The sequence below is a fragment of the Lutjanus erythropterus genome, chromosome 2, assembly GCF_056507025.1.
Source record: "Lutjanus erythropterus isolate fLutEry1 chromosome 2, fLutEry1.hap2, whole genome shotgun sequence".
Classification (NCBI taxonomy): Eukaryota; Metazoa; Chordata; class Actinopteri; order Lutjaniformes; family Lutjanidae; genus Lutjanus; species Lutjanus erythropterus.
Genome location: NC_139318.1, coordinates 25,022,401 through 25,041,350, shown reverse-complemented (window position 1 = coordinate 25,041,350; position 18,950 = coordinate 25,022,401). Strand labels below are relative to the sequence as shown.

Sequence of the window (18,950 nt, the reverse complement as noted above, 5' to 3'; positions counted from 1 at the left end):
CCATAAAAAAATAGGGGGGGGGGGTTAAAAAACAACAAAAGTAAAATAAAATAAAATAAAAAATATAGAGAGATTAACCAGTGGTATTTGACCAAGGTTTGACAGTTAACAGTTCAAAATTTATTTCCATTAGAATACACCTTCCTGGAAACAGACATGCAAAGGACACACCACGTGAATGTCAATGACCTCTGATTCAGAAATCCAGACACAGCCTGATGCAACCAAAAGAAAATCATGTGCTCGCCTCTGAATCCTACATATATTGACCCTCTGCGGCTGCCATACAAATTTGGGGTTGGACTACATGAATGACCTCTACTGAAGACAACTGTTGGACCAGCCAATGAGAAGAAGAAGTACTTCTTAGCAGCCAATAGTCGTTACTGATATTCAGAGTCTCTGATGCGCATGCGCAAAAGCTTGCGGCGTGACACGCGTGTGGAGGAAGTGCAGTGACAGATCTGTGGCAGCTCTCTCCTCTGTCTCCACACCGAACCGGCTAAACTGTGCTTTATTTAGCATACTTAAATAATGTCGTGGCTGTTCGGCCTGAACAAGGGGCAGCCTGAAGTGCCTCCAGGTCTCCCGGCTGCGCCTCCTCCTCCTCCGCCCCCGGCCGGAGGCTCCGGCGGCGGCGGAGATAAACCCAAGGACAAATGGAGTAACTTCGATCCCACCGGGCTGGAGCGGGCTGCTCAGGCGGCCAAGGAGCTCGACAAGTCCCGTAAGTGGTCAGGAGGGCCTGTTTGCTGAGTGGCTGCCACCGGGGTGGAGGTTTATAACAGGTTATAGCTACATAATTAACTAGACACAGAGAGCCATGATGCTCCAGCAGCATCCAGCTCCTCTCTGCTTCAGGCATGGTGGTGGGCTCTTCAGTGATGCAGCAGCTCAGATAATGAGGCTCACCCACACACACACAGCATCTATACATATTCCATATAATCATTGTGAGATTGTTGGTTTCTTTATGCGAGCAGTGCTGTCCTCCTCTCACCTTCATTCAAACTAGCAGACAGGGTTCAAAGGTCACCACCTTGCAGTCTGGGTTGCAACACCCAAATTCCCCTAGTTCCACTTAGATTCACTAATTGTTTCTATCTCTTATCCTTTTTCACACACGCCTTTCAGTAAATTAATGGAATAACCTTTTGGGCACCGCTAGTGGTTTTCACTCCTCACACATGCGGCTTCATTCAGGCTTGTGCCTTTTCACATTTGCCCTCACTGCTGGGACAGATGGGGCCACAGGCACCTGCTAGGGCTGCACAGTTAATCAAAATATTAGATATAGGTGATCGATTTTGGATATCGTTATATCATGATATAGTATAAGTGTTGTCTTTTCCTGGTTTTAAAGGCTGTATCACAGTAAAATGATGTATTTTCTGAACTTACCAGATTGTTATACCTGGTCTGTAATTTGTTTTTGCCCACTTAAATAATCATAAGCATAATGATTATTAGAAAATCTAATTGGGTTAATATTTTGTGAAAGCACCAATAGTCATCCTTACATTATTGTCACAATATAGATACTGAGGTATTTGGTCAAGAATATTGTGAAATTCTATTTTGTCTCTATCATCCAGCAATAATATGACAAACTCATTTTTGTCACGTTAGCTGCTTCCACCTGTTGGAGTACAGAACGTCTCCAACATGATCAATAATTATCAGTATCTACCAGTATGAAACTTCATTATTGTGATAGGTTTTTCAGTTATATCGCCCAACCCGAGTGACAAAACAACACTGTAATGACTAACTATTGTAGTGCTGCAGAGAGCCTGCAAATCTTGTTCTCCAGATATAAGAGAACTTGTTTGTTTGGTACAGACCCCGATAAATGTCACATCGTCATGATTTTAACAGTGAAAATGGAGTCATGATGCCAAAATGATCATTGCCACTGTTCGTGAATCAAGTCACAATCATAATGTCTGTCAAAATAATCGGAATATGGTTTACTTTTTCCATATCTGCAGCTCTAGTTGAAAGTAAGTGGAAGTGGAAAGGTAAAGAGAGAGTGATCACATATCTGTCAGGAGTCAGAGGCAGTCAGACCATCATGCAGTAGAGGAAAGAGTGCTGAAAATCTGTACTCAAATTAAAGTAGTCACATTACTGAAATGTTACTTAACTACAAGTAAAACTACCAACCTATTAAAAACTAATACTCTGAGTGTTAGTTACTTTTTAATCATTGATGTTTAATGAAAGGTGTTTCTGTTTTTCCAAACCTTCAGTTTAAATTACTTCTTAGTCCTGGGCTGTTCTGCTCAGTGCTTATGTCTCCAAACTTGAGCTACTGCTGATTTTTTTTTCTTTTCATGTGTCATTGTTTTCATTGTTTGTGAGTGAAGTGGATTACAAAGTGTAATGCATACCTAAATAGTGAAATTCTAGACTTGAAAAAATACTAAAAAAAAAGTGCAGATACCCCAAAACGTGACTTAATTACAGTAACATAAGTAGCTGTAATTCCTTACCTCCACCCCTGCAATCATGTCACATGGATCACCTAAAATCTCCATGCTTGAAGCCGTCACATCTTTCACCTCTGTGTCGTTACCTCTCCCCTCCATCCAGGACATGCCAAAGAAGCTCTGGATTTGGCTCGGATGCAGGAGCAGAGCACCCAGATGGAACATCAGAGCAAAATGAAGGTGCAGTGGAAACACACACACACACACACACACACACTAAACTACTGCTTCCCTCTTGATCTGCTGCAGGACACTAGTGGTTTTCCAAAGAATTAAAGTGGAAATAGACTTTAAGTTATGATTATGAAATAAACATTGATTCCACAGTGTAATGGCTATAGAACAATGACACCATCCACATTTAGATTGGTTCCCAATAAGTCTCACTTTCACTGTACAAATCAATCTGCTTCTGGGCATGATATTTCCTGGGAAAATGTTGTCTCCATTATAGACTAAATTAATTAACTAAACTCCACCCCGATGTCAACCTCTGCTGTACTTAATCGTTTGTGTCAAGTAATAACATTACACAACCTATTATTACTATTCAGTGCACATCATTACAGTTTCAAAATTAAATTTTGACAATTTCAACTTACCTCTCATATTTCCAAAGGAATGTTGATAATTTCCCCCCCCAGTGTAGTAGTGTGTTTTTTTTCTTTTCTTTGTTGCTGCATTTTTACAGCATGAAAAAATATAGAGTACGTAAAGTATATGCTGCACATTATTAACTGCATCAAAAGACCATCATTAAGACTTTAATTGCATCTGGATAGAACTGGACACATTTTGATTGCATGTTTAAGATTACTGTCAAGGCATTGTTGCATTGGCAGTGGTAGCCTAAAGTTTCGAGAAGCTAACTGTGACCGCAAGGTTGCCGGTTCAATCCACCAACCAGCAGGTTAAGTTTGGGTGGGGAAATAAGAGCAGTGCTCGTCCCCTCTGCTCCATTACCACTACTCAAGTGCCCTTAAGCAACGCCCTGAACTCCACCTGCTCAGTGGCTGCAGATAACACTGTGGTTTTACTGGAAAGTTTCCAGGTGTGACTGTGTAACTGTGTGAGTGTGATCAGGGCGTTCCTGAAAAAGAAAGCATTGCTCTCAGTGAAAATCCCCTGAATAAATAAAGATTAAGAAACATATTTCTACTTATGTGTCTTTTTGAGGACTTTCATGGCACAGCCCAGTTCAACATACAGTTTATTTTTAATTTATTTATTGCAAGACAAAAAACACTAACTGAACAACACAAAGAAGACAGGAACAGTGAATAACAAAATATGATTATGTCTGGTTTTTTTGTGTTGCAGTGGATGTAAATATTCACTAGTGTGTTACTTGAATTTGAAAATTTTCATCATCCTTTTCTGTAACAGGAGTATGAAGCAGCAGTTGAGCAGCTGAAAGGCGACCAGATACGAATCCAGGCTGAGGAGAGGAGGAAAACTCTGAATGAGGAGACCAAGCAACATCAAGCGGTGAGAACAGACATGCTTTCTCCTTTTTCTTTAAGTAGTTTAAAGTGAAAAAAAAAAAAAAAAAAAAAAAAAAATAGATATATATATATATATATATATATATATATATATATATATATATATATATATATATATATGTGTGTGTATATATATATATATATCTCGTACCAGTGACTAAGACCGGTTTGAGCTGAATGGTTCTGTCCCATCACAGAGAGCTCAGTATCAAGATAAACTGGCCAGACAGCGATATGAGGACCAATTACGGCAACAGGTGAGGTCATCTCCAACAGATTTAAAAGCCTTTAAAATGAGATGCCAGTTCCAAAATGATTACATTTTTTTCTCCAACAGCAAGCCATAAACGAGGAGAACATTCGCAAACAGGAGGAGTCCGTACAGAAGCAGGAGGCCATGAGGAAAGGTAAACACTTCATCACTGCAACACTAATGATGGGATCCTGTGGAAGCTGTCGATAATGTTGAACGGTTGTTTATCTGCTTGTTGATGTCATGGGTTTCTGCAGCGACGATAGAGCATGAGATGGAGCTGAGGCACAAGAATGAGCTCCTGCGTATCGAGGCCGAGTCTAAAGCACGAGCCCGCGTGGAGCGAGAGAACGCCGACATCATCCGCGAGCAGATCCGTCTGAAGGCAGCAGAACACAGACAGACTGTCCTGGAGTCCATAAAGTAAGAGTTCACACTGTAGTTTAGATGATGATGGAGGATTAGATGCAGTTTATTGATGGTTGTTGGTGTCCTGAATCATGCAAACTGAAACCGAACATGTTAAGTAAACATTTAAAGGGATAGTTTGGATTGTTTGAAGTGGTGTTGTATGAGATTATTTCTGGATAGCCAGTGGAGATGGCAGTCGCAGAGAGGAGTTCCAGCACAGAAGCTCAGTAATGTACTGCTGTGGACAGTGTCAGATAAAAAGATGTTTGTGTTATTATGTGACTTTGATGAATCCAGACTACCTTTTTAAAAAATCAAAGTCACAAAATAACACTAACAAACCAACCGATCGAGGCAGTGATAGACCAACAACTCTTCTACGTTCTCCGGAGTAAAATGACTGTTTTTGCAAAAGGAGTCTGGTTGAGCGAGAGAATGATGTTTGACTTATGTTATGGTGGTTTCCTGTCAGAAAAGGCTCTCTGGTGGCAAAGTAAAGGATTAAAAATATCTGAAATATAGCAAACACTTACACTGATATTTTTTTTTTTTTTTTTTTTAATTGTTTTTTTATTAAGTTTTCAAGCATTAAATCTGAACAATGACATTTCAACAAAGAAAATAAGTATAATATCCCCAACCCTGGCAAGAAAATAAATAAATAGATCAAATCAAATCAATATAAATAAGGAAAAAAAAAAAAAAAAAAAAAAAAAAAAATTAAATAAATAAATAAGGAAAATAACATAAAATCATAATCACAGCAGTTTATAATTTGCAAAAAGCTTCAAATCAACCAAAGTCATGACTTTCCAAGAAGTCCACGTAAGGACTCCACAAACGAATAAAATCCTTGTCCTTCTTTTTCAAAATATAAGTCAGTCTCTCCAAGGCTAGACAGGCTGTCAGTTCTTTTGTCCACATTCCAACGGAAGGTATATCCACATTCTTCCATAAAAGTGCAATTATCCTTCTAGCTTGTAAAAGTCCAAAGTCAATAAGCAGGGATTTCTGAAAGGTTACAACAAAGTCCTCAGGATGTATTCCCAGTATACAAAGTTTGGGATGTAAAGGAACGGCCTTTCCAATTATGTGGCTTATACATTCAATCACACTCTTCCAAAATTGCTGTAGCTTTGTACACTCCCATAAACAATGAATTAATGTACCTTTTTCCTCTCTGCACTTCACACAGATATCTGGGATATTAGGGAACAACCTATTTAACCTACTAGGTGTAAAATAGGTCCGCATTAACCATTTGTATTGTAATAACTTGAATTTTGTGTTAACAGACTGTGTCTGGGCTTTAAAACAGGCCATTTCCCAGTCTGCTTCATGAATGTCCTCCTTTATATCAATTTTCCATGCCTCTAACTTTTGGAGGGATGAATCTTTTGAATATCTTAACAATAACTCATAGAGCAAGGAAAATTGACCTCTGCCATTCATGTGGGATAAAGTTAATTCTTCAATTTTAGACAATGGAGGTACGGTTAACAATTGTGTGTGTATGGATAAGATAAAGTGTTTCAGCTGTAAGTATTTAAAAAAATGTTTTTTTGGAAGTTTGTATTTCTCACATAACTGGATATATGACAGCAGATTGCCTTTTACATACAAATCTGAAATTTTTTCAACACCTTTATCGAACCACATCTTAAATCCACCATCTGCTCTTCCAGGTATAAAGCAACTGTTGCCCCATATAGGGGAAAACTGTGACAATGCAGGTGTATCACCAACATGTTGGTGTGCAGAGTACCACACCGAGATGGTGTTTTTAAGAAAGGGATTCTTTGTCTGCTTAAGTAGCTTTTTAATACTTGCTGAATATAGATAAAGCTTAAGAGGAAGTCCCGATGTTGATATCTGTTCTATAGTTACCCAAGCTGGAAGAGGAGACACAGAAAAATAATACATTGCTGATCTTAACTGGGCAGCCCAGTAATACCATTTTAAGTTGGGGAGTTGAAGCCCCCCTCTTTCATATGGTAAGTATAATAACCTTAATTGGAGTCTGGCCTTTTTATTATTCCAGATGAATTTGCTCAACAAATCATTAATGTTGTGAAAAAAGGTGTTAGGTAGAGGCAGTGGAAGCGACTGAAAGAAATACAAAAATTTGGGTAAGACTAACATTTTAATTATGTTAATGCGACCAATCATAGATATGGGCATTTGGGTCCAACGGTTTAGCATGTCCCTCACTCTGTCCACCAGTGGGTCATAATTTAAAGAAACCAACTTCTTGTTCCGACAACCTAATTTGGTTTTCCAATGTTTCCATTTCCATACGCCGTTGTTTAGCTTTAAAATTTGTATAACTAATAATTTCCCCACGCATATATGCCTTGAATGCCTCCCATCTCACGCATGCATCAGTCTGATCAAGATTTATTTCAAAATAATTATCAATGCGTCCTTCAGCAAATTTTATAAACTCTGCATCCTGTAGCAATTCGACTGGGAAACTCCATCTCCTGGAGCTGTGAGTAGATTTATTTATATGCAAATTTAATGATACAGCTGCATGATCACTTATAACAATGCTATCATACCAACATTCTTTAATTTTAGATAAGAGTCCAGAGGAGACCAAATAATAATCAATGCGTGAGTGGGTTCCATATGTGCTTGAATAACAGGAGTATTCAATTTCATCTGGGTGCAGTTCCCTCCATACTTCAACCAAGTTCAAATCTTTACACAACTGCAACAATATTCTCCTTGTCTGTGTATGAGTAGAGTCAAGGTTGGTTGAGCGATCTTTTGTAGGCTCTAAAGTGCAGTTAAAATCACCACCTATAATATACATACCTTGCAAAGTAGACAGAGTGAGGAACAAGTTCTGAAAGAATATTGGATTATCATCATTTGGACCGTAAATGCAAACCAAATTCAATTTGAGTGTGGATAAGTTACCCTGAACAATGATGTATCTACCAGATTGATCACAAATAACATTAACAATTTGAAACAGTATAGATTTGTGTATAAGTATGAGCACGCCTCGGGCACGATTATTATATGGGGCATATAAGACCTGACCCGGCCATCTTTTTTGTAATCTATCAACTTCTGCAGCTCCTAAATGTGTCTCTTGCAAGAAAACTATTTGGGACTTAAGTTGCTTAATCCTATTCAAAACTTGCTTTATTTTAGCTATTTCTCTCAGCCCTCTGACATTCCAGCTTGTAATTTTTATTTGAGACATATTTGTGTTTTAATTTTTGTATAAGATGTAGTCCTGTCTGGTTGGAGAAGAAACAGAAAGATAAATAGAGGTACTGCTATTAAATGCACTGCTGACATAAAAAGGTAAAGAAAAAAACAAACTATGAATGTAAAACATTATGCCAGATATCCCTCTCCACCCCCACCCCTGTCCTAAGCACTTCCCCAACTGAAGTGCTATAAACCTAACCATTATTCCCCATGTTCCCAAAGTTTCAAGAAATAACTGGGGTACACTGATCCACATTTGCATGAGGAGCAGCTAATCTACGCGAACCCAAGTTTAACAGTATGGAAGCTTAACCCATTATCAACCGTGCACAGCACATCTTTTAACAACATTTGTCTTCCCCGGATATTCAAAAAGGAGTAAATTAAATTATTGAAAAGAAAAAGACATTGGGTCTGTACCTTTCCATATTATAGAGAAGAAAGAAAAAAAAAAAATCCACTCAAATGAAACAAAAAAACAAAAACAAATCATATCTCTCCCTTCCTAACACATTTACCATTGTTTGAAGTCATCTTTAAAAGAAAATTAGCTGGAATGATGATGATAATGCTTTCACTTAATCATAACGTCTTTTTCAAAATCAGAATGAGGGAGGAAAACGAAGAAGCACCAGACCCAGTTCACACTACATACACATTGTTCATTCTCAATATAAAATACGTTTTACTTTCTCTTCAAAATAATTATTACCGGGTCAACACTCACATCACTAGTCCTGTTAATCAATCCCCGTCACCGATGTCATCTATTCCAGAAAGCAGACAACAGACGTGTATAGTAAAGTTTATCCTTTAGGTTGAATTTCACGGTGAAATTTCTCTGCCTCCTGCGGTGAAGAGAAAAGGAGTACCTTCCCGTCATGGACCACTCTGATCTTGCAAGGATTAAGTTGAAATCCCCGGAATATTCCCATCTCCGTGAACAACTTTCTGGCTGTGCTGAACTCACGACGTCTCCGCATCGTTTCGGCCGAGAAGTCCTGCACAAAGGTGATTTTTGCTCCGTCGTGTAGGATGTTCTTCTGTGATGAGAGACGATAAACAGTTTCCCTGTCCTGAAATTTCCAAAAACGAATAAGGACTGCTCTGTGCTGGTTAAGCTTCGGTGGCGCCAGGGTGCGATGCACCCTCTCCAGCACCGGGATCCGGTCTGGGCTGAGATCTAGCCACTTTGGCAACATTTCCCGAACAAAATCCAGTAGTGGACGGGTACCCTCGGCCCCTTCTCGCAAACCAAACACACGCAGGTTCTTCCTCCTGCTTCGATTCTCTAAGTCGTCGGTCTTCGCCTCCAAGTATGTCAGCCGTTTCGCAGTTGAGGCTAATTCAGCCTGTGTTTTCTCAAGTTCCTCCTCCGTTGAAGCCACACGTTTCTCCGCTTCTTCGATGCGTTTAGTGTGTGCCGACACATCCTGTTTAACATCAGCCAGTTTGCCCTCTAATGCTGCTATCGCATCTGTCACATCTCCAAGACGGTTATTTATACCGTCCAGTTTCAGCCCGAACTCCGAACGGAGAGACTTTAGCTCCGCTAGCACGTCAGCCATGTCGGCCATCTTGCTCACGTCTATGGCAAGCCGTTTTAACATTTAATAGATAGGCTGGATATGTATTGCAGATATCTGTAATTAATTTCTTCCTATTCAAAAATAACATTTCAGATATCCACAAAGTAATTCTTCCTATACACAATTATCATTTCAGATATCCACAATGTAATTTTTACTAGGACAAATGACATCACTTTCCCCATTCATGTGTATGGGGTTTGTCATTACAGATATCCGTAATTAAATTGCAGATATCCACAACTCGCATTGCAGATATCTACATCTGAATTATGGATATCCCTAATTCCATTTAAAGATATCTACATCTGAATTATGGATATCCCTAATTCCATTTAAAGATATCTCCAAATGCCCTTAATTCAAGATATCTGCTTTGTTTTTCGAGATATCTTCAAATGAGTTTTACCTAGCCAGAATTACATTATAGATATCTTGAGTTGGAACTACGACTAGTCAAAATTATGTTGCAGATATCTCTAGCTGGGATTATGGATAGTCATAATTCAGATGTAGATATCTATAATGGGGTTGTGGATATCTTGGAATGGATTTTGATTAGAGATATCTCGAATTGGAGATATCTTTTACCTGCAATCTACCTAGTCAGAATGTAATTGCAGATATCTTGTATTGGGATTTTGACAAGGCGAAATGACATTGCAGATATCTGTAAAAGTGGGAGGCGGGAGCAAGTGGGTGGTAGGAGCGGCTTGCCATGTGTATGGCTATAGGGCTTCCTATTCAATCAATCAAAACCCTTCAAACCAAATTCCTTGGCGATAAACTTGTTCTATTTCGTGGCATTTTCTGACAACCTTGTCCACAACAGCAACCGCCATTTCTTCTACTTTTTCTTCTTCATGTGCATTTCTTCTTCTAACACTGTTCAATTGTTTTGTTTACTGAGCCAGTATCCAATGGAAAGCTTGCCATAATAATGAGCAACGAATGGGAAGCCTCGCATGCGCAACGTCTTGCACAACAATTCTGACTAGTCATAATTACGTTTGAGATATCTTTAATTTTCATTCCGCCTAGTCAAAACTGAATTACAGATATCTGTAATTGTCATTTAGGATGTGTGACGAGTCGAGTGTCGGTTTAAGTGACGTCATTTCGGATATCTGCAATTCTGTTTTGACTAGTCACAATTGAATTGCAGATATCTCTAAATGTACTTTTGACTAGTCAGAATGAAGTTATAGATATCTTCAATGAAAATACTTAATAGTCATAATATAATTACGACTAGTCAAAATGAAATTATTGATATCTATAATGTTAATTCCGGATAGTCAAATTTAGCTATTAAATGTTAAAACGGCTTGCCATACACGTCCGCCCGCTCAGGTGTGGGGGCCTCCTTCGTCTTGTGAATAGCCGATTTGCGAGCTCGAGTGAAAATGTCACATTCCTTCGTCTTGTGAGACGCTGACATAACCGATACCTAGTGAAGTTCCAGGGTTTTAAGCCGCAATCCGGGGAATAAGACGATTTTTGTGCACGGCTAACTAGAGCCCTCTTTCTAAGCTGCCATCTTCGTTAGGGTCACGTGACCACCCCCCACTTACACTGATATTGATTTTTTTTTTAGGTGGGCCTTTTTAAGTGCCTAAATTATGTTTTGCTGCTGACCCTGTCCACAGCATTACATTGCTTAGCTTCCATGCCGACCACCATCTACTGTAGTTAATACACTGTCTGTCGACAAGTATCTCATACAATCCTACATCAAATGATCTAAACTATCTCTTTAAAATAAACGCAGTCTCCAACATAACAGAATAAAAACAGGAATGGTCAGTTTTATGTGTTCAGTAACTGGTTAATCAATAGTTGCATCTTGTAAACACCCAAAAGGTGCGCTTGAGAGTTGACTGGTGTTTGCTTTCAGGACTGCAGGTGCTGTGTTTGGAGAAGGATTCAGGGCCTTTGTGTCAGACTGGGACAAAGTCACAGCCACGGTGAGATATGCGTTTCCTTCCATTTCCATTGGTTCATACTGACTGAAGGTCATATTTACATTTGCCAGTTTTATACCATTGATGCTGCTTATACAGATGGGTTAAACGCAGAGACAAAACTCACTGTACCTTGTACTCTGTGTAATTGTGTACATGTGACAGTAAAGTTGACCTTCACCTTCACGTCATAGGCTTTGTTCAGACTGCAGGCAAATCAGATTCATTTCTCAAATCAGATCTTTAAGACAGGCTGTCTGCACTGGTACTTGCAAGTGATCAGATTGGATTTCTGGGTCCAGATATCATTAACCTATCTGCAAGGGTTGCTGTGGTAACAGCATAAGGGTCAGTAACTGCACTCAACAGTGACACAGCTTTCTTTCTCCAGCATGAGGAATGGAAACCCCTCATTTTGCCCTCCAAACAATTGTGCTGTCAAGTCGGTGCAGAACTCCTCCTCCGTCAGTTTATTTCAGTGTCTGTGCACCGACTGTTGTTCTCTGTGTCCTCCGTAACTCTCTACTAGTAGCAGCAAAGATTCTGCTCAGCCGCTCTGAGGCACTTCTGTCACTCTGGATTTGACGTTGTTGTTGTGTATCACTTTGCAAGTGACTCAGAAGGCCAAATTGTATGGACTGAGGCTATGTTCACACTGCAATCTTAATGCTCATTTCATTTTTCAAAACTTTTGTAAAACTAAACATTGAGGCCAATGAGGTCTGTGTTTTTGGTTTCATTTAAAAGTTGATTTGCAGTGGAAACCTGTAAATTTATGAGCAGATAATGACGAGGATGTGGAGAGGGAGAGCCACATTTCTAATTCTGTTTTTTTTGTGGAGCAGTAGCTGCTACTTCTGTACAGAGTTGTGTGTGGTTGTGGAGTTGGAGCCAGGGGTGGTGGGATTATGACATGAATGGGTTCAGAGAAACAGATTTCATCCAAAATTTCAGGATGTCAAGGGCTACTTTTAACTTTCAGCACATCTCCTCAACTGAGGCTGCACTGCAAAAAAAATCAGACCTTTCTTATCTTAGAACCACATGTGAAAGTGGCCCAAATCAGAACTGATCTGATTACATGTGCTTCTGCTGTTCACACCATCTTTAAAAAACAGATCTTTGTCACATACGGTCAAAAAAAAATAAAAAAAACAAACAGATTTGCATCACATTTCAAACCACCTCCAAATGCGGCTTGGATCGGATTTGAATTTTATTTTATTTTTTTAATTAATTTTTTTTTTTTTTTTTTTTTTTTGCTGTCAGAGCAGAGTTGGGCTGGCAGTTTGAACAGGTCCCAGTAGACAAGAACAATCATTAGTGTCTATCTAAATGTTTGGACTGTTTGTGTGGATAAACCCGGTTTGAATTGAGTTTTTTTCCTGATCCGTGCACTGAACAGTATTTTAATGTTGTGTAACTGTTTCATCACCAGGTGGCAGGTCTGACTCTTTTAGCTGTGGGAGTTTATTCAGCTCGAAACGCCACGGGGGTGGCGGGACGTTACATCGAGGCCAGGCTGGGAAAGCCATCACTGGTGCGGGAAACGTCCCGATTCACTGTGGGAGAAGCAATCAAGCATCCAGTCAAGGTAGTTAATTAACAACTGATCATCTAGTCATGTTGTTAAGTGCAGTTTATAATATTCTGATTATACCTTTTTCTGTCTGTAGACGGCCAAACGTCTGAAGAGCAAACCTCAGGATGCTCTTGAGGGAGTTGTGCTTAGTGTAAGTGGATATTAAAGTCTTTTAAAAATGCATGTTGTTACATCCTTTGTTAAGTTTTGTATCCACTTTATAAAAATGCATTTTTCCATCTCTTAGCCTTCCCTGGAAGAGCGTGTGCGTGACATCGCCATAGCAACAAGAAACACGAGGCAGAACAATGGCCTGTACAGGAACATCCTCATGTACGGCCCTCCAGGAACGGGCAAAACTCTCTTTGCAAAGGTAAACCAGAGGACTGACTGATGTCAGCATTTACATCCATGGACAGTGAAGCTGTGGCTAACTGTAAGGTATTTCTGTTTGTACTGAGCAGAAGCTGGCAACGCATTCTGGGATGGACTATGCGATCATGACTGGTGGTGATGTGGCGCCAATGGGCCGAGATGGTGTGACGGCCATGCACAAAGTGTTTGACTGGGCGAACACAAGTCGACGCGGGTAGGCTTCCTCGTATTATATTAAATGAGGCAAACATACTAAAAATACAATACTGTCCAATTCAGATATAAACAGATGAAGGTTATCATGTTTTTTTATTCTTTGACAGACTTCTGCTTTTTGTTGATGAAGCTGATGCATTCCTTCGCAAGAGATCCACTGTAAGTCTGCGTGTATTTCATTTCCCAGAAATCTATGATGTTTGCAGGGTGTATACAAAGTGGAAAATGCAAAAACAAATTAAACTTGAAGATACTCCATTAAAATATGGTTGATTTTCAAACAAATGTGTCAATAAAGCAAGATGCAATCATACCTCCCCCCAAAATACTAAAAATAGCTTAAAACAAACACATATAAAAGGTAAACTCATATTAAATTAGACCACCGGCAAGATGGCTATATTAAGAATATCAACTGATTTGAGTCGAGCTTTGGTGTAGTGGTCACGGTGTCTTGCACTGAATGAATGAACGATTTGCAAAATCTCATCAGACACATGCTGGAATTTCCTCCTCTAAACTGTCTCACAGATATTTTTGATGGAGTTAAGAGAATCTTAGCAAAATTCATGAATATTTGATTAAATAATTGAAAATGCCCCCTTTTAATGAAGAAAGTGGTTCCAGGATATGTCAAAATGAAACATTTTCACTCTGTTTCATCTACTCAATGACTCATGTAAACCAAAAACCTTTTAATATGTGAAATTAAATAACCGTGATCAAAACATAGAATCAGAGTTGGAAATTCTGGAAAATTTCGGTGTGGGTGCCTTGAAGGTGCTTGAAGTTGACTGTTAAAAAAGCTGTACGAACCCTGTGTTTGTGTTTTAAAATATATTTTCTTACCCTTTCAATTCTCTTTGACGTGTCTTTAAGTACATAATTTAATTTTTAAATTACTTTTTTTGTGCAGGAGAAAATCAGTGAAGACCTCAGAGCCACTTTGAATGCATTCTTGTATCGCACTGGAGAACAGAGCAACAAGTAAACATTTATTCATGTTCTGTATAACCTAATCCTGTCATACTCTTCACTGTATTTGGCCTTGTCTATACCAACTTACTACTTGCCAGCACATCTCTAAGCTGCTCGATCCTGTTTGTTTTTTTTTTCCTGCAGGTTCATGCTGGTGTTGGCCAGTAACCAGCCGGAGCAGTTTGACTGGGCCATAAACGACCGTATAGATGAAATAGTGAATTTTGCTCTGCCAGGTCCTGAGGAGAGGGAGAGGCTGGTGCGGCTGTACTTTGACAAATATGTGTTGGAGCCTGCCACTGGAGGGAGGCAGTGAGTACAGCCCCCGCATGACAACACAGCTGTTACATTAGGGCAGGAACCCAAACCATGACACACCAGTTTACTGAAACCAATAATTAGGTTCAAACCGCCCCGTCTACTCACTCACATGTAGATGTATTAATTCTTAGTGAATCTGAGGAGTCGTATAATATTTGATAGATATTTGTGGCTGAAGGCTGGTGCCAGAAAGAGGATTAGATTCAGGCCTTTTTGGAGATGAAGGCCAAGAAAGCAGCCTGTTAGACATCTTGAGTGAGGCCAGCCATGCTGAGGCGCTAACTACAGCGGGATCACATGTGTGACGGGGTGGGGCTGCACCTAATTATTGTTTTCATAGTTGATTAATCTGTCGATTATTTTCGAGAAAATAGTGAAGATCTTCAATCATTGTTTCCTAAAACCTAAGATGACACCCTAAAATGTCTTGTTTTACACACAATCCAAAGATATTCAGTTTACTGTCATAGAGAGTGATTATTAAAATTGTTAGCAATTAATTAAATAATTGATTAATAATCAATTAATCATTGCAGCTCTACAGCTCCTTAAACAGTTTTAAATTCATATTTATTAATAAAAGACCTTAAAAAGTCTTAAATATACTTAAATTCTATTTGGGAAAGTCTTAAATCTTATTTATTGAATGATGTAAGCAAAGTGCAAATTGACTGTACATTTAGTATTTGGTTAAATCAACAAGAGTTGAATTTGAATTACTCTGTTATCCCTGAAACAGTCATGTAGGTTTGATATTAATGTTAGCAAAATTAATTTGCTGGCGACCACAGTAGCGTCTATCTGGATGGCACTAAGCAGCTAGCTAGTTAGCTTACATGCAAACATGCCTGTTTCTGTTGGTTAACTTTCTCCATAATTAGGGCCCGAGCACCGAATGGTGCTAATTGTTCTTCCAGTGTCCATATAACAGTCAGAGCAAGTCTCATTCATGTCATTGCATCCATCACTTGAACTGGTGATTTCTGTCCTTTCACATTCCACCTTCAGAATATAAATATGAATATTGGGTAAATAATGTGCAGGACTGATTGCTGGGTAAATAATTGTCCAACTTCACCAATATTTGGGCAAAAGATGAGCTGCAACAAGTGGAGCAATTATCAGTCCAGATCTATACAACTATGTTGACTAGAATCATTATGACACCAGACTGTCTATTGGCTAAATGAGACAGAATGACATTTACTATTTATTCAAAATCCATGTATGAACTATAAAGTAGAGAAGCACAATGATACAGTCTAAATCTAAATGACTCTCAGCATAGAAATTTGAAATTCTACCTTGATATGGCCTCATTTCAGACTGTATGACAATTGTAGTGATTAATATAATTTAATATAAATATATTTTCAGACTAATAAACGTATTTAGGCAAATGTTCTTTAACTCAATCAGCTGTTGTCAATTTGCCTGACAATATATGTAATTACTCAGAAAAGTACACCTGTATTTTTCACATTTGATGCTTTAATTGTAAAATTGGCCTTAAATTTAATGTAACTGTGGCATTAAAAAAATCTTTCATCCATCGTGCCGATACATGTAGGCACGCTGGATGGAGGATGAAAGTTGGGGTGAGATGTACAATGAAGTGAGCTCCAAAAACACAAGTCAGAAAGAAATTGTATCCAGGATAGTAAAACAATGAAGAAATCTTTTATGTTGTCTCCATCTCATCTGTCTGTGTTTGTGTGTGTGTGTGTGTGTCTTTGTGCAGGAGGATGAAACTGGCACAGTTTGACTACGGTAAAAAGTGCTCTGAGATAGCGAAGCGGACAGAAGGCATGTCTGGAAGAGAGATCTCTAAACTGGGTGTGGCCTGGCAGGTACGTTCCCTGTAGTCACTGTAAATCTTAATTTCATAATCCTTCATTTCAAAATGCTACAAGATTTTCATTTAAAGTAAATTAATATGTAGATCACGTGTCATCTTGTATTCTCTTGCAGGCGGCAGCATATTCCTCTGAAGATGGTGTCTTGACAGAGGCTATGATTGATGCTCGAGTTGACGACGCCGTCAAGCAGCATCTTCAGAAGATGGACTGGCTGCACGCAGAAGAGGAGGCCCAGACCCTCACGCCTCCACCAGCTGGGGCGACAGCCGGTCCAGGTAAAATGGGCTTCACTCTGCCTGTCAGCGAGGCGCCGCAGGCTGAGGAGGTCATCGCTCCAGTGCTTGAGGTAAATGCGAAACAAGAAGGTGAAAGTATACCACCTCCATCAGAAGCCGCCCCAGCTGGACAGGACTCTGTGAACGCTGTCAAAGCAGAAGCCGCAGCAACAGTGGAGAGTTTAGCCGAGCCTGCTGCCTCCACTGACAGTGAAGTCAAGGTGGAGAAGGAAGACAAAAGTGCATCATCTCCTCCAAAGGATGGAACTCCAGTTTGAGTTAGATTTGTTCAGTGGGGTAACCTGAATTATAAAAAATTAGTGATCTGCTCCTTTAACTAGTCTGTCAGTGTATGTCTAAGAGTCTGCTGGACTGTGTATGACAGAAGATGAATTCAGTGGGCTGGGGGAGATAATTAACATTTCAAAATGCAAATGATGCCTGAGATGCTTTCATTCTAATATATAATGTATAGACTGTAAAAGTGTACTTTCCATGGAAACCAGACTGCCTGTCTGTAATAACAGTATATAAGTGTTGTACACAGTGGAGTGTCTGTTAATTATTAAATTGATCTGTTTTTTTTATAAACAGTAAACGTTCTGGTGTTTCTTACAGACTTTTTGGGTTACTGTTGAATGGGTGACTTGTAGCTTGGATTATATTTTAAGACACTTAAATATTTAAGAGACAGTTGAGGTAAAAGTTCTTTAAGAAAGCTGCATTTGAACAGTCAGTGGCACGATATTTCAATATTGAAGTGAAAATGAACTTTCATTATTTGAAATCAAAGCCTGAATCTGCAATTTTCCTAGATTTTTTTTCTCTCTGCCTACTTGCTGCATCTGGCAAGTGTCCAGAGAAAGAAACACACAGCGTAGCTTGCCGGCCATCATATCCCACTTGATACCGCATAGACCTTTTTAAAAAAATTTGAAAATGTAAATAACAGTTGTCAGGACATAAAACCAATGATCTGTTGATCTTTACAAATCAAGACTCTGACAAAAAACCAAAAAAAAACAAAAAAACAGTTTAAATCATAACATCGACACCCGCTGCAAGACATATATTAGTCTACCCTACAAAGTCTCTTGTACTTTTTGGAGATCAGACCTTGCAATGACATTGTCAAGTATTATACACACACAGGCAACACAGTACACAGCAGAGCAGAGAGGGGTTAGATGGAGGTTAATAGGAATCCAGTTGGGATTTCAATATTTCACAGTAATGGCTGAAGGCTTGAGGAGGAAGTTTCCTCTGCAAAGTCAGGGGCATGAAGGTGTCCTTGTCTTGGAACAGGCCACGTGATAAAACTTCCTGTCAGGCATTATAAGAGCTGTCAGATACTACACTGATGTACAGGCTAAAATAAATGATCGAACAGTCTGACAAGGAACTATTCACCTAAACTTTATTAAAAAACAAAACAAAAAAACATTCAAAAACACCTGAACTGAAAGCAATTAAGTGCAACACATGAGATTACTTAAAAGGAAATTTCAGTGTGTTTCATGTGGACAGCCAGTCAGTGTTGACGGTAAATTTCAATCATTCAGTACACACAGTACGAAATACATCACTCATTTAATGCCTCTTCAATTACTCTTTCACAAGGGCCAGACTTGAAAAAGATAAAGTGCAAGGGGTCTGGAAGTTTACATTCCCCGTGTCTGACCTGTAAAGTTGGACATTTTAATGTGTAAAGCAATGCAACTTTATAAAAAAAACGTTCAACTTTATTTTTTTTACAGTTGTAAAACATTTACAAAACTGCAGCAAAATGAGCACAATGCCTCACGTTAATCCTAGATTAGAAGTGGCTTGTTTTCATAAACGCAATGTTGCATTTAACATTCAGTTTTTCATTCAGTTTGACTAAATTCTTTCTGCTTAAAT

General features: G+C 39.1%; 1 protein-coding gene across 1 annotated transcript; it reads left to right on the top strand.

Moving 5' to 3' along the window:
* The first annotated feature begins 414 nt into the window (after positions 1-414).
* Positions 415-17,646, top strand: atad3 (ATPase family AAA domain containing 3). The gene is made up of 16 exons (XM_084734243.1): positions 415-727; positions 2,596-2,672; positions 3,879-3,980; positions 4,195-4,254; positions 4,335-4,404; positions 4,508-4,673; positions 11,376-11,445; positions 12,881-13,036; positions 13,119-13,175; positions 13,272-13,397; positions 13,489-13,613; positions 13,723-13,774; positions 14,532-14,602; positions 14,738-14,905; positions 16,656-16,764; positions 16,886-17,646. Exons 1-16 carry the CDS (start codon positions 535-537, stop codon positions 17,324-17,326), a joined length of 2,043 nt encoding a protein of 680 aa, XP_084590369.1. The 5' UTR covers positions 415-534; the 3' UTR covers positions 17,327-17,646.
* Positions 17,647-18,950: the final 1,304 nt, after the last annotated feature.

Excerpts from the sequence above, each read along its gene's own strand:
- atad3 (XM_084734243.1), top strand. The coding sequence starts at position 535 with ATGTCGTGGCTGTTCGGCCTGAACAAGGGGCAGCCTGAAGTGCCTCCA. Across the intron at positions 13,775-14,531 it reads TCCTTCGCAAGAGATCCACT|GAGAAAATCAGTGAAGACCT; the intron begins GTAAGTCTGCGT and ends TTTTTTGTGCAG. Across the intron at positions 14,906-16,655 it reads CCTGCCACTGGAGGGAGGCA|GAGGATGAAACTGGCACAGT; the intron begins GTGAGTACAGCC and ends GTCTTTGTGCAG.